This window comes from Crocuta crocuta, unplaced genomic scaffold (genome assembly GCF_008692635.1).
Source record: "Crocuta crocuta isolate KB4526 unplaced genomic scaffold, BGI_CrCroc_1.0 scaffold267, whole genome shotgun sequence".
NCBI lineage: Eukaryota > Metazoa > Chordata > Mammalia > Carnivora > Hyaenidae > Crocuta > Crocuta crocuta.
This window is the reverse complement of record NW_027531899.1, coordinates 1,987,042-2,000,123: the sequence shown is the minus strand read 5'-3', so window position 1 is coordinate 2,000,123 and position 13,082 is coordinate 1,987,042. Positions and strand designations below refer to the sequence as shown.

The following is a 13,082-nucleotide window of genomic DNA, read 5'->3' as shown; positions in this document are numbered from 1 at the left end:
ACTCTCCCTGACTGTCTCCTTCCCCTCCTCCCCCCCTTTCCTTTCTGTGTAACTGCCCCATCCCCCACCCCCCACAAGCCCCAGCTCCAAATCCTCTGACTGGTGGAGGTGGCAGAGAGTCACATTTCTGCAGAGGGCGGTGAAGCCTCAACAGTGGGACCGGGACCCCCTGAAGTGAGGCAAGGTTCATCCCCACTGTCCCATCGGTGTAGCCCCACGCTGCCCTTCTCTGCACATTCCCTACATCCATATCCCGTCTGAAGACGACGGTGCTGGCCTCACCTCCTCCAGGAAGACCTACTGACTCCCTTCACTGCCCCTGGCCCCGCTGCCTGTCCCCTAGCCTGGCCTGTTGCCACCCCAGCACACGGCCAAGACCTTGTTCTCTCACCTTCCCATGGTGGAGACTGTTCTCCCACCCAGTCCGAGAAGATAGGCTGCTAAAAGTGGGCTCAAGGCAGGGGTACCCAGAACCTCTCTTAAGGACACACCTTTGGGGCCATCTTGCCCTCAGTCCTCCGAGGCCCAGGTCCGCAAAGGCCACCTGACAGGGCTGAAGCCTGTGGTGCTGGTGACCTTCCAGTCCCCCGTCAACTTCCATCGCTGGAAGATAGAGCAGCTGCAGATCCAGATGGAGGCAGCCCCCTTCCGCAGCAAAGGTGAGCCTGGAGGGTGCGCAGAGGCCCCCCCCACCTCCCGCCTGGCCAGGGTGGGCGGAGCTTGCTGGGGTCAGCGGAAGGCTGACCTCATCAGAGGGGCCCATGGGCTGGCGGGAGTGTGAGTTTTAGGGGGCTGCAGTGGGGTCTGTGCCCCAGAGGGGGGCACAGGGAGGCCTCCTTGGGGTCCAGGGCCCAGATGGGGCCACACAAAGGCCCCCGTGGGCTCCACGGTCTAGAGGGGGACACGGGGAGTTACGGGGAGATGCCAGGGAGGCCCAGCGGCCTCAGTGCCCACTTGCCACCAGCAGAGCAGTGCAACTCGGAGGAGGTGTGTGCCATGAGCTGGTACACGCCCATGCCCATGAAGAACGGCAGTGTGGTCATGCACGTGGATGTCAGCAGCAACGGCCTGGGGCCCTTCATTCACAATAAAAGGTGCCCCTTCCCCAGCGGGGGCAGTGGGTACACTCTGGGAGGGGCTTCCTAATGTCCAGACCCCTAAAGAAGCCAGGAGGAGGCCACAGGGAAGGCGTGGGGGAGGGAGGCGGTCGTGAGCTATGGCAGGAGCCCCTGAAACCGGACCGCTCCCCTGTGCCCTGCGCCACACCCGCCGCCAGGTTTCACGTGAACATCAACGGCTTCCTGCACAGACAGCAAGACCACACGCTCCAGTTCACTGTGGGAAATGAGGTGAGGGGCCCCGACAGCCGAGGAACATGGGTTGAAGACAGTAGGCTGGGGCCCCAATTACTTCCCACACCGGCGGCAGACCCCACTTACAGAGTGCGCGCTGCGGGGCGGGCCCCAGGCGGAGGGCTCCACTAAATACGCGGTCACATCCAGTCTCCACGATGAGCCTGGGAGGGAAGAGCCTGGGAGGGAAGGGACGCTCACAAGCCCATATTCAAGAGGAGAAAACTGAGGCCCCAAAGGGTTGGAGCCATTTGCCCACAGTCTCTCAGCACGTACACATGGAAGGAGACTTGAAACTGTGTCTGCCTGACTCCTGCACCCATAATCTTTTTATTCTTTAAAATTTTTTTCTTAACATTTATTTTTGAGAGAGAGAGAGAGAGCGAGCATGTTCGAGCAAATGGGGGAGGGGCAGAGAGAGAGGAAGACACAGAATCCGAAACAGGCTCCAGGCTCTGAGCTGTCAGCACAGAGCCCGATGTGGGGCTCGAACTCACTAGCCGTGAGATCATGACCTGAGGGGAAGTCTGACGCTTCACCGACTGAACTACCCAGGGGCCCCTCCAGGACCCATAGTCTTCATCATGGTGCATTCGTTTGTTCATTCATTCATTCATTCATTCATTCATTCAGTGAACACGCAGACCCAGATAGAGCTGCAGTTCTAGTGGGAGAGAAAGACACCATATAGTAAACACGACGTCAGGTACATTCCAGAGTAGACAAAAGGGTGCTGGAGAGAGCTCAGAGTTCAGGGGGTTCATCTCTGCAGGAAAAGGTTGCATGGCTAATGGAATGGTCAACAAACCTATAACTGAGAACATGGACATTTGAGTACAGTCTTGGAGGGAGAGCAGAGGGAAACATGTAGATGGTTGGGGAAGAGCATTTCATATACAGGGAACAGCCAATACAAAGGCTCAGAGGTGAGAATGTGCCTGGTGAGCCTGGGAAGCAGTGAGGAGNGCGGTGACAGGGACAAATTGTGTGGGGCCTCATGGTTCCGGTGAGGACTTTGGCTTTTCCCCTAAATGAGATGGGGCCATGGAGGGCGGGGTGAGTGTTGAGCAGCCCTCCCGCCCCTCCACCCCCTGCAGATCTTCAGTCTGATACCCCGGTACTTTGTCAATGTCCCGTCGAGGCCTCTGTGGCACACGGTGGAGCAGGCACCTGTGCTCATCCTGGGTGGCATTCCTAATGAGAAGTCCATCCTGCTGACTGACACCAGCTTCACGGACTCCTTTCTCGTGGAGGTGAGGGGTGGCAGGGAGGCGCTGGGCCTCGGCCCTTGACGAGTGGGGCCTGGGGCTGTGGAAAGAGTGTGTAAAGACAGAGCGGCTCGCGTGAGAAGCAGATGGCATGAAGGGAAGACCTAAGCCAGTGAAGCCAGACAGTCTGGCTCCGGATCCGGGTTCAGTCCCCTCCTGGCGGCGTGACCCTGGGCCACGCCATTTCATCTCCCCAGGCTTCAGATCCCTCAGCGGTACGATGCAAGGAATATTTCTACGTCATCTCACAGAATCACCGCGAGGGTGGTAGGAGTTAATTGGAATCCCCAACAAAATTAGCTATAACCCTTTCATATCCTTTAACGGGGTCTGTCTTAGTCCGTTTTCCCCAATTATCTAAAAATACCTCCAAAAAAGTTTTTATTTGAATATAGGTGACACGCAATATTACATCAGTTTCAGGTGATTTAACAGATTCAGATCAGTTTCAGGTGATTCAGGTGATTCAGCTGATTCAGATCAGTTTCATAGTGATTCAGTGCGCTCCTCCGATGTGCTGCGCTCACACGTATGCCTGCCGTCCGCCCCCACACAATGCTATTAGAGTAGCAGTGGCTATGTTCCCCATGCTGTTCCTTTTACTCCCGTGATGTGTTCATCCCCCAGCCCCTCTCCCCTCTGGCAACCATCAATTTATTCTCTGTATTTATAGGTGTGATTCTGCTTTTTGTTTATTTATTTTGTAACTTCCACATATAAGTGAAATCATAGGGTGTCTGTCTTTTTCCATCTGAATTATTTTACTAGCATTATACCCTCTGGGTTCATCCATGTTGTCACAAATGGCACGATCTCATCTTTTTTATGGCTGCGTAATATTTCGTGTGTGTATGTGTGTGTGTGCGTGCGTGCATGCACGCACACGCGCGCACCACATCTTTCTTATCCATTCATCTATGAACGGACCCGGGTTCTTCCGTGTCTTGGTATTGTAAATAATGCTACAGTAAACATGGGGTGCATATGTTTTTTTCAAATTAGTGTTTTCATTTTCTCTGGGTAAACAGTAGTGAAATTACTGGATCGTAGGGTAGTTCTGTTTTTAATTTTTTGAGGGACCTCCAGACTGTCTTCCACAGTGGCTGCACCTGTGTGGTTTTGATTTGCATTTTCCTGACGGTGAGCGTCTTCTGTGTCTGTTGGCCATTGTGTGTCTTCTAAAAATGCCTTTTGAGAGTTGGTTTGTTTGAAGCAGGATCAATACATTGCATTTGGTTAAGTCTCTTGGTAATCTTCTCACCTATAGGTCTGTACCCAGCTTCACCCCTTCCCCTCATCAACCACCTTTTTTTCAAGCAGTTAAAACACCAGGTCTTGGGGCGCCTGGGTGGCTCAGTCGGTTAAGTATTCAACTTCGGCTCAGGTCATGATCTCCCAGTTCGTGGGTTTGAGCCCCACAGCGGGCTCTGTGCTAACAGCTCAGAGCCTGGAGCCTGCTTCAGATTCTGTGTCTCCCTCTCTCTCTGACCCTCCCCTGCTCACGCTTTGTCTCTCTTTCTCTCTCAGAAATAAATAAAACATTAAAAAAAAATTTAAACACCAGGCCTTTTGTCCTATGGAATTTGGCTACTTCTGCATGGAGTGGATGAACTTGCACCTCTGGCCCGTGTGGAGGAGTCTGCTCAGGCTGCCATAAACAACAAAATACCGCAGACCATGCAACTTAAACAAAAACTTACATTCTCACAGTTCTGGAGGCTTGGAAGTCCAAGGTGTTAGGCGCGCTGAACTCTGGCGAGGTCTCTCCCCAGCTTGCAGCGAGTGTGTTCTCACTGCGTGTCATAGGGTCTTCTCTCTGTGCACACAAGGGCAGTGAGAGAGATCTCTGGTGTCTCTTCCTCTTCTCATAACGATACTAGTCCAAAAGGATTAGGACCCCATCTTTCTGACCTCAGTGTACCTTAATTACCTCCATCGTGGCAGGGTTAGAAATTGGGAGTGGGGACACAATTCGGTCCGTAACACCCCATATAGTTTCTGCCGGTAAACTGGTGAGCTCTAGCAGCTTGATGATCGTCAGATTCAGTCTTTGAGGCAAGAACCGTCCACTGGGGGGCGCTTGCCCACTGTTAGTGAATATCACCAGTGCTAGTGATTGGTCAGTGAGCTCAGATAGCGTCAGCCTGACAGCCAGCTGTGTTCACGGCAAAATAGGGTTGTTCCAAATGTGCCTTGGGCCAAGAATGGGATCTTTGGGATCCACATAGGTGCAGCCCCGACTGTGGCCGGGAACTGAGGTTGCTCTGCACTGTTGAGTATGTTGTGCACTGCCAAACTCCGGAGAGCCCACAAAGTCCCAGCTGGCTCTGGCCTGGGTCACCTGCTTCCCTGACCCATGTCAGAGAAGCGTGGCCACGAGGTACTACTCGACGGTGAGCAGGGAGGGCGCCCCGGAGGCAGCTGTCTGTGTCCATCCCGGGCAGTTTTCAGAGCAGCTGTCTCCCCTCAAGGGAGGACGTGGGGGGCAGAGCCGAGGCGGACCAGCTCACCACTGACTCTCCCCTGCAGTTGAACATTGACAGTTGCTGGGTCGGCTCCTTCTACTGCCCTCAGGCCAGTTTCACTGCCACCATCTATGATGCCATTGCCACCGAGAGCACGCTCTTCATTCGGCAGAACCAGCTGGTCTACTATTTTACGGGCACTTACGTCACCCTCCACGAGGGCAACCAAGGCAGTGGTGAGGGGGTCCCTGGCATCTCAGGAGAGGGGCCCTGCCTGTGGGAACCCCCGGGAGGTCACCTCAGGGAACCCATCCACTGGAAGCACTCGAGACTAGAATTGCCATGGGTGGGGAGGGGGTGTCAGAAGGACACTCCAAGGTCCTTAATGGTCACCGCCCACCTTCCATGGCTGTCTCCTTCCCTCTATATGCTGGCGTGAGGCTTTCCTCTGGACCTGTGAACCAGCAGAGGGTAGAGGGAGGTGTGAGAGGGAAAGGAGAGCAGAGAGAGAGAGAGACATGTGTGTGCCACACACACACACACACACACACACACACACACACAGTGTCAGATAGGCAGAGAAAGACATGCCGAGAGAGATGCATAGCAAAAGAGAAGTTTGGGGGGCGCCTGGGTGGGTCAGTGGATTAACTGTCTCACTTTGGCTCAGGTCATGATATCACTGTACCTGCGTTCCAGCCCTGCATCGGGCTCTCTGCTGTCAGCTCAGAGTCTGCTTCGCATCCTCTGTCTCCTTCTTTCTGCCCTTACCCTGCTTGTGCTCTCTCTCTCTCCCTCTCTCAAAATAAATAAACTTAAAAGCTTAAAAGAAGTTTGAGGGGTGGGAGAGAGGCATGGAGAATCAGAAAGGCAGACAGAAGGTGGGATGAGCAGTTGGAGAGGAAAAGCCACGAAGGAGACTGATCAGAGGAAAAAGACGTTTGATTCAGCCTTATCTTTTATTTATTATTTTTAATACTTATTTATTTTTGAGAGAGAGATAGAATGTGACNAGAGACAGATGCAGGGCTCGAACTCACAAACTGTGAGATCATGGCCTGAGCTGAAGTTGGACGCTTAACTGACTGAGGCACCCAGGTGGCCCCAGCCTTATGTTTTAAATGAAACCCAAACCCTCCTAGTTCCTTTCAGCTCTCCCCCCTATTTAAATGAGGGATGTCATTTTATAGGGTTACAGAAACTTATAACCTGTATTTCATTAGTTAAAGCCCATTCCCAACAGCTTCATTTTTCTCTCTTTTTTTACTTAGGACATTGACAGTAGGATGAACCAAATTAAAATGGACTTAATGGGGCGCCTGGGTGGCTCAGTCGGTTAAGTGTCCGACTTCGGCTCAGGTCATGATCTCACAGTTTGTGGGTTCGAGCCCTGCATCAGGCTCTGTGCTGACAGCTCAGAGCCTAGAGCCTGCTTCACATTCTGTACCTCCCTCTCTCTCTGCCCCTCCCCCGCTCGCTCTCTGTCTCTTAAAAATAAAATACATAAAAAATTAAAAATAAATAAATAAAATGGACTTAAGTCAAAGGAAGGGGTGCTAGGGCTCCTGGTTGGCTCAGTTCATTTTACATCTGATTCTGTCTCAGCTTAGGTCTTGATCAGGTTGTGAGTTCAAGTTCTGTGTGGGGTTCCCCACTGGACATGAAGCAAAGAAAGAAAGAGAGAGAGAGGGAAGGAGGGAGGGAGGGAGGAAGGGAAAGGAAAGGAGAGGAGAGGAGAGGAGAGGAGAGGAAGGGAGAGGAAGGGAGAGGAAGGGAGAGGAAGGGAGGAAGGGATGAAGGAAAAGAAGAAAAGGAAAGGAAAGGGAAGGAAAGAAAGAAAGAAAGAGAAAGAAAGAGGAAGGAAGAGGTGTTTTTTGGCTTAGATGGGTACATTTGATTTCAGGGACAGTTGGATCTAATGCTCGCTCACTGCAGCTTAAACAGTCCCCTCCTGGTGATAGCCCTGGTGACTGCCTCCCTCCACCTCGCAACTGTGGACTTCTATTCTTTCAGGGGCCCCAGGAAAGAGCATCTCTTAGTGGTTGCAAGCCGGGACTGTCTCTGATTTGTCCGGCATGGTCACATGCTCAGTTGAACCCATTGCTCTGGCCAGGGGAACACGAGAGTGGGGTTAGACTCATCTGTACATTGCGGACAGAGTATGAGCAAGGGGGATTTACTCAAAGGTAGCTGGGCCCTACGCCCGTGGCCCCTCAGACACCACACTGAATGGCCATTCAGGCCATGGATATCTGGATGGGGGTCAGGTCCCAGGTCTAGACATGGGTCTGAGGTTCCATGCTGGCCCCCACAGGGCGCTGGGTTCGTGTGTTGGCCAACGAATGCATCAAGAAGCTGTGCCCCGTGTATTCCCACAGCAACGGCTCCGAGTACATCATGGCCCTCACCACTGGCAAGCGGGAAGGCTATGTCCACTTTGGGACCATCAAAGGTAAGGGGTGGGGCCTCTGGCGGCCCAAGAGACCACTCTATACCCTCGCATCTGTGAGAATTCCAACCTTGGGTGCTCCTCCCTCACCAGGCGCCTCCAGGAGGGGCCTCAGGCTGGAGGTTGTCCCTGTGAGGGGAAGAATGGGTTTATGCATTTATAGGGGTAGGAGTTGAGGGTGTTATGTATTTTTGGTGACGTGTTTGGTTTCAAAGGACAGAAGCCCAAGTCAGAAATCAGTTAGGCATGAAGAATGTGTGGACTTACGTAAGTGACTAGACTAGAGTCCAACTTCTGGCATGGCCAGATCCAGGGGCTCACAGGGTATGTTGTCAGGGCACCAGCTCTTGGCAACCATAGCAACGATAGCACAAGTCTGGGCGGGGGGGGCGGGGGGGCGGTCACTTGAACACATCCAACCCAGTCACCCTGTGGCTTTGGACAGGTGACTTACCCTCTCTTTTTGGTCTCATTTTCCTCATCTGCAAAATAGGGCTAATGATAATGTTAGCACCTGCCTCACTGGGTTGATAGATTAAATAAATTGATGTCTGTAACCATCTTAGAACAGTGCTAGGGATGTGGTGGATGCACTAAAAGGGTTTATTATTATGAACCCTGAGATTTGGCCTCGTTCTCAGGTAGATGCCCCTCTCCTGGGGACTAAAGATGGTCCCATGAGCTTGGGGCTCAAATCTCCCCCCCAGGCTGAGTCACCCCAAAAGAATGAAAGCAGCCTCTCCCATTAGCTCTAGTGGGAGTCCAGGGTGCACTCTGATGGGCCCATTCTGGGTCTGTGCCCAGACCTGAGCCGATTGCTATGGCCAGAGACAGACCTAGTCTGGTAGGTCAGCTGTGAGTGACTGACAGGTCAGAGTGAGACCCGCCCCCTGAAATCCCAAGGATTAAGGGGGCCGAGGCACAGGCACTGATCCTGGACAGTCGGAGAGCTGGGGTGGTGGGACACCAGAAGGGCTGGGAAGGTGTGAGCACCCACCTGCCCGCTCCGCAGATGGCCGCGTGTCCTTCGAGTTGCTGCCCCGGAAGCAGTCTGTGTGCAAGGGGATACAAGGTACCTGGCTCCCAGAGAGGTCTGCGGTGGGCGGGTGTGGGTGAGCAGGGAAGGTGGGAGAGCTCCCTGTAAAGAACGGTGTCCGTGGGAGGGGTGGGGAGTCGCAGGGATAGGCGTGGGGGTTACGGAGGCCAGGGAGAGGGGCGGGTCCAGGGCTGCCCTGAACCTACCCCTTCCTACCCAGTTATCAACTGCTCCATAATTTGGACCGTATTCATTGCTGGCGACTACAACCTACTGCTGCTGGTAGAGTTTGAAAACCCCACCAGGAAGTATTTCCAGGTGGTCAGCTACGACCTGGGTAATTGGGATGCTGTGGGGGGCTGAGTGGGAAGGGGCAGAGCTCAGATTGTGGATCTGTGCTAAGGCAGACAGCGGGGCCTGGGTGAGGGGTAGTGGTGGAGAACAGACTGGGTGGGATGCAGAAACAGAAGAAACCAGTATGACTGGGAAAGAGGGAGAATGAGGAGGGAGGGAGATTGGAGACATGAGCAGAAGTCAAATCTGAAAGGGCCTTGTGGCTCACAATAAGGAGATGTTATTTTATTTTACCTGAACAGAGAATAGGGCTGCCATGTACAGTTGTGTAGGCTGTGCACTGTGCTCTTCAGCCAAGAAGTCAGAGGAGGCAAGTCCTGTGACCTAACATATTCATATAAAGAAACCCTAAGGGCTAACAGGCCCAAATGAGAAGCCATTGGAGGGCTTTTTGGAGGGTTTGGGAATCTGGTGACTTGCCCAGTTTCAGGTTTTGAAAGCTCAGATCCTCAGGAGATTTTGCTGTTTCTCCCCGGCTGTAGTCACTAATCACCTGGTCGTCCTCTACACCATTCCGGAATTCATCCCTGACGGTAGGAGGGGAAGGCAGGGGGGCCTCAAAAGTGGATGAGGGCCAGGAGGGACCCGGATGACCGTCCCCTCACTGCCGTGCCCACTCTGCCTCTCCCCTGGCCAGCTCGAGGCCTGGAGTTTCTAGTGATCCTAGGGACAGAGTCTTACACCAACTTCCCGATGGTACCCAAGGGCATGTTCTACAACCAGCAAAGCAACCTGCTGTATATCTGGGGCAACTTCCTCCTGCAGAGGTACGGGGCTGGACATACTCTGCCTCCTCAGCTCCATCAGGGTGGGCGTCCTTCCTGAAGCCGTCAAGTTGTCAGAGCATGCCCAAGTTCAGAAGTTATCAGGATTGTGACGGGGGAAACACGGGCTGCTGGGGTGGTTAGGGTGAGGATGGGAAAAGGTGACATTTTAAAGACCTGGGAAGCCTTTCTTAAGTGAAACCTGATGTAAGGTCCCAGTCCGCGTGAAAGGCACTGTCTGGGGGAAAGGTTAGGATACTTTGCACCCCTCAGGAACTTAGGGGCTGGTGGCAAACCGCTAGGCTGGCCAGATGCTCCTGTCTACAGATGGGGAGGCCACCCAGAGGCTGTGGAGCAGAAGCTAGAATCCCAGGGTTCCCTGTGTGTTCTCATAAGGCTGGCAGAGAACTGACGAAATAGTTCTCGGGTTGTGTTAGGCCTGCAGTTGGGGGGGAAGCAGACGTCTTCCAGGGCCCGAGCTCCCGTCTCTGCCCCTGCAGCTATAACTATGAAAACTTCATCTACCTGGCGGACTTCCCCAAGGAGCAGTCCGTTAAGTACCTGGTCAACTCGTTCCATGGGGACATGGCTATTGTCACCGAGACTGAGGAGGTGGGCTGCCCTGCTCCTCTCCCCAAACCCCAGGGGTCTCCCTTCTCCCTCGGTCAGGGTGAAAGGGTTCAGGGGAGCAAGTGCCCTCGGGGATCCTGGGGAAGGGCAGCTGGGGACCCTGGAACTCAAAGAGAAGTGGTGTTTTTTCCAAAGTCTTGCAGCAGAGGTAAAGACACAGAGTCCTGATCTGATTTCGACAGAGGGCCCTCTTTCATCCCATCATGTGGTTCAGTTCATAAATACTGAGCCCTCACTGTATGCCTGACCCAGCGCTGAGAGCTCACTGTATGCCTGACCCAGCGCTGAGGACGCAGTGGTGACTGGGTCAGCCCTGGACCTTGCCTTCAAGGGTCACAGGCCAAGTGGGAAGACAGAATCTTTCTCAGAAAGTAACAGTTCAGGGGAGACAGGGCTGCAGTGTGGAAGACAGGACCTCCGGACAGACATTCAGAAATGGGTGGGGCCCAGCTTCCAGTGCAATCTGTGTGTGTGTGTGTGTGTGTGTGTGTGTGTGTGTGTGTGTATCAGGGAGGGCTTCATAGAGGAGGCCGTGTGGAGGAGGGACATCCTGAAGGTTGGACAGACTCCTCCAGGCTGAGCCTTAGAGGGGATGAGGTCTAGACTCAAATCCGCTGGGGGGTGGGTATCAGTGCAGAGGTGGGAAACTGAGGCCAAGGGAATGGTGGGACCCTGGAGGGTGCAGAGTGAGGAGAAAATAGGGCTTGCCCCTAGGAACCCTGGCCTATAGGGGAGTACACATTAGGAATGCTTCAGTTTCAAGTCAGAGCCACTCCAGCTGACGAAACGTTGGAGACAATTATGTCGAGTGGGGCTTGGGAGCAGGGGCCGTTGGGTTCTGGGAAGTAGAGATGACATTACAGAGAGAAGGTATGTGAGCTCGCCTGGCCTCACCCCTAGAGAATGGGGCCACCCCACTGGGCAGAGACGTGGGGCCAGAGGTCCCCATGGCCCTCACACATACCCACCTGGCTGTTGCACCCCCAGATCTGGTACATCCTGGAAGGCAGCTACCGGATGTACAAGCTCTTCCCGTCCAGGGGCTGGGAGGTGCACGTCAGCCTGCAGGCGATGCACCAGTCCCCTGCCTACAACCCCAATGAGACCATGGTCACCCTCTTCTACGAAGACACCAAACTGTACCAGGTGCCAGGAGGGGGGTCATGGGGAAACATGGGGAAGCCTCAGGGCGGCTGGCTGACCCTGCCTTACCAGGCCCTGGCTTCCTGAGGCAGCTGGTGTATCTGATGAAAGGCCAGCAGGGCCACCTTGTCAAGAGGAACGTGCCCGTGGAGCAGCTTCTGATGTACCAGCAGCTCAGCAATAACTACTACCTTCAGCGGCATGGGTGAGAAGACACTGGACCACAGCGGTAGTCAGGGAGCCCTAGGTGGCACTCACACAAAGCCCCTATTCCGGGAGTGAGATGGAGTCATCCCCAGGGCTGTGATGGGGGAGCTTAGGGTCTATGGAGGCTCAAAGGAGGGGCATGGCCGAGTCGGAGGGAGGTGGGTGCGTCCGGGAGGGCTTCAAGGAGGAAGAGGTACCTGAGCTGTGAGCTAAAGGGTAAGGAAGAGTGATAAGATTCCAGAAAGAGTTCCAGGCAAGGGGAATCACATATGCAAAGGCCCTGAGGAGGAAAGGAGATTGTGCGTTCAGGACTGAGAGGAAGTACAGTGCAGACAGAGTGCGGTGCTGGTGGCAGGGTGGACAAGGTGAGCCTGGTGGCCACAGGGAGGCTCCTGGGAGCCATGGTGGGACTCAAAGGAGGGACTGCCCAGCCAGATTCACCTGCATTCAGGAATGATCCATCTGGTCACCTGCGAGGAGCCCCGGGAGGCAGCAGGGAAAAGGGGCCAGGGAGAAGGGGGAGGTGGAGGGCGGCTTGGGGTGGGAGGAGGGAGGAGGCCCAGCACCCCGGTCTGAGGGACGCAGGGACACCCGACACCCCGGGGGATTTGTCCAAGGGCACTGGGGGGCCGAGGCTGAGCAGGAAGGTCAGGGCTGGATTAGATCCGGGGGGGCTCGCGGTGCGCCAGGCGCCTCAAAGTCATCCCCCCGCCCCGCGCCCTCCCCAGGAGACACCTGACGCTCTCCTTCAGCAACTTCTGCCCGTTCACGGTGATGCGCCTGCGGGACCTGCCCGACCCGCAAAGGTACTCGCGCCAGGAGCGCTACCTGGCGCGGCCGCCGCGCGTCCTGGACCCTCAGGGCTTCCACGACGAGAACACGCTCGCAGTCTACCAGGGGCTCGTCTATTACCTGCTTTGTCTGCACTCCAAGTACCACAAGGTGGACGCCCGGCGGGGGCCGGGCCTGGTCGGAGACGGGACTGAGGAGGCTTAGACTGCGAGGGCTGCGTGGCTCGTGAACCGCCGCGGAGGCTGGAACCGCCGGGGAGAGTCTGAGGCTAAGGGGGGCGGGGCGAGCGGGAGAGCAGGGCCTCGGAGAGGCGGCCTGGGGGGTGTGGCTGCGGCGTGGGGTGTAGGGCTTGGGGGCGGGCCGGGGNGACCTTGCCCCACTTCCCTTCTCCAGGATTTCTACTTCTATCTGGCGAGCAACTTGCAGAGCTCGGGGAACATGTACATTGACATGACCAGCTACAGGAAGGTCTACGACCTCAAGGCCGAGTACGACCTGCCCGAGCGCATCTTCCTGGACAAGGGCACCAGCTACGTCTTCTCGGTCTTCCTGAGGGTCGGCGAGCATTCGTTCGAGTTAGCGCCTGAGCTCGGTCTGTGGGCGAGGCCCGAGCGGCGCTCGA

The 13,082-nt window shown here is 55.0% G+C and overlaps 1 protein-coding gene across 1 annotated transcript in view; it reads left to right on the top strand.

Moving 5' to 3' along the window:
- Positions 1-13,082, top strand: part of CATSPERG (catsper channel auxiliary subunit gamma) — a 26,960-nt gene that overhangs the window by 5,385 nt on the left and 8,493 nt on the right. Inside the window, 15 exon segments of the mRNA XM_077773854.1 lie at positions 515-659; positions 968-1,094; positions 1,277-1,349; positions 2,450-2,605; positions 5,150-5,321; positions 7,400-7,537; positions 8,547-8,606; positions 8,791-8,907; positions 9,407-9,457; positions 9,562-9,691; positions 10,189-10,300; positions 11,306-11,464; positions 11,554-11,666; positions 12,397-12,727; positions 12,854-13,052. Coding sequence (XP_077629980.1) covers positions 515-659; positions 968-1,094; positions 1,277-1,349; positions 2,450-2,605; positions 5,150-5,321; positions 7,400-7,537; positions 8,547-8,606; positions 8,791-8,907; positions 9,407-9,457; positions 9,562-9,691; positions 10,189-10,300; positions 11,306-11,464; positions 11,554-11,666; positions 12,397-12,727; positions 12,854-13,052 — 2,083 coding nt within the window.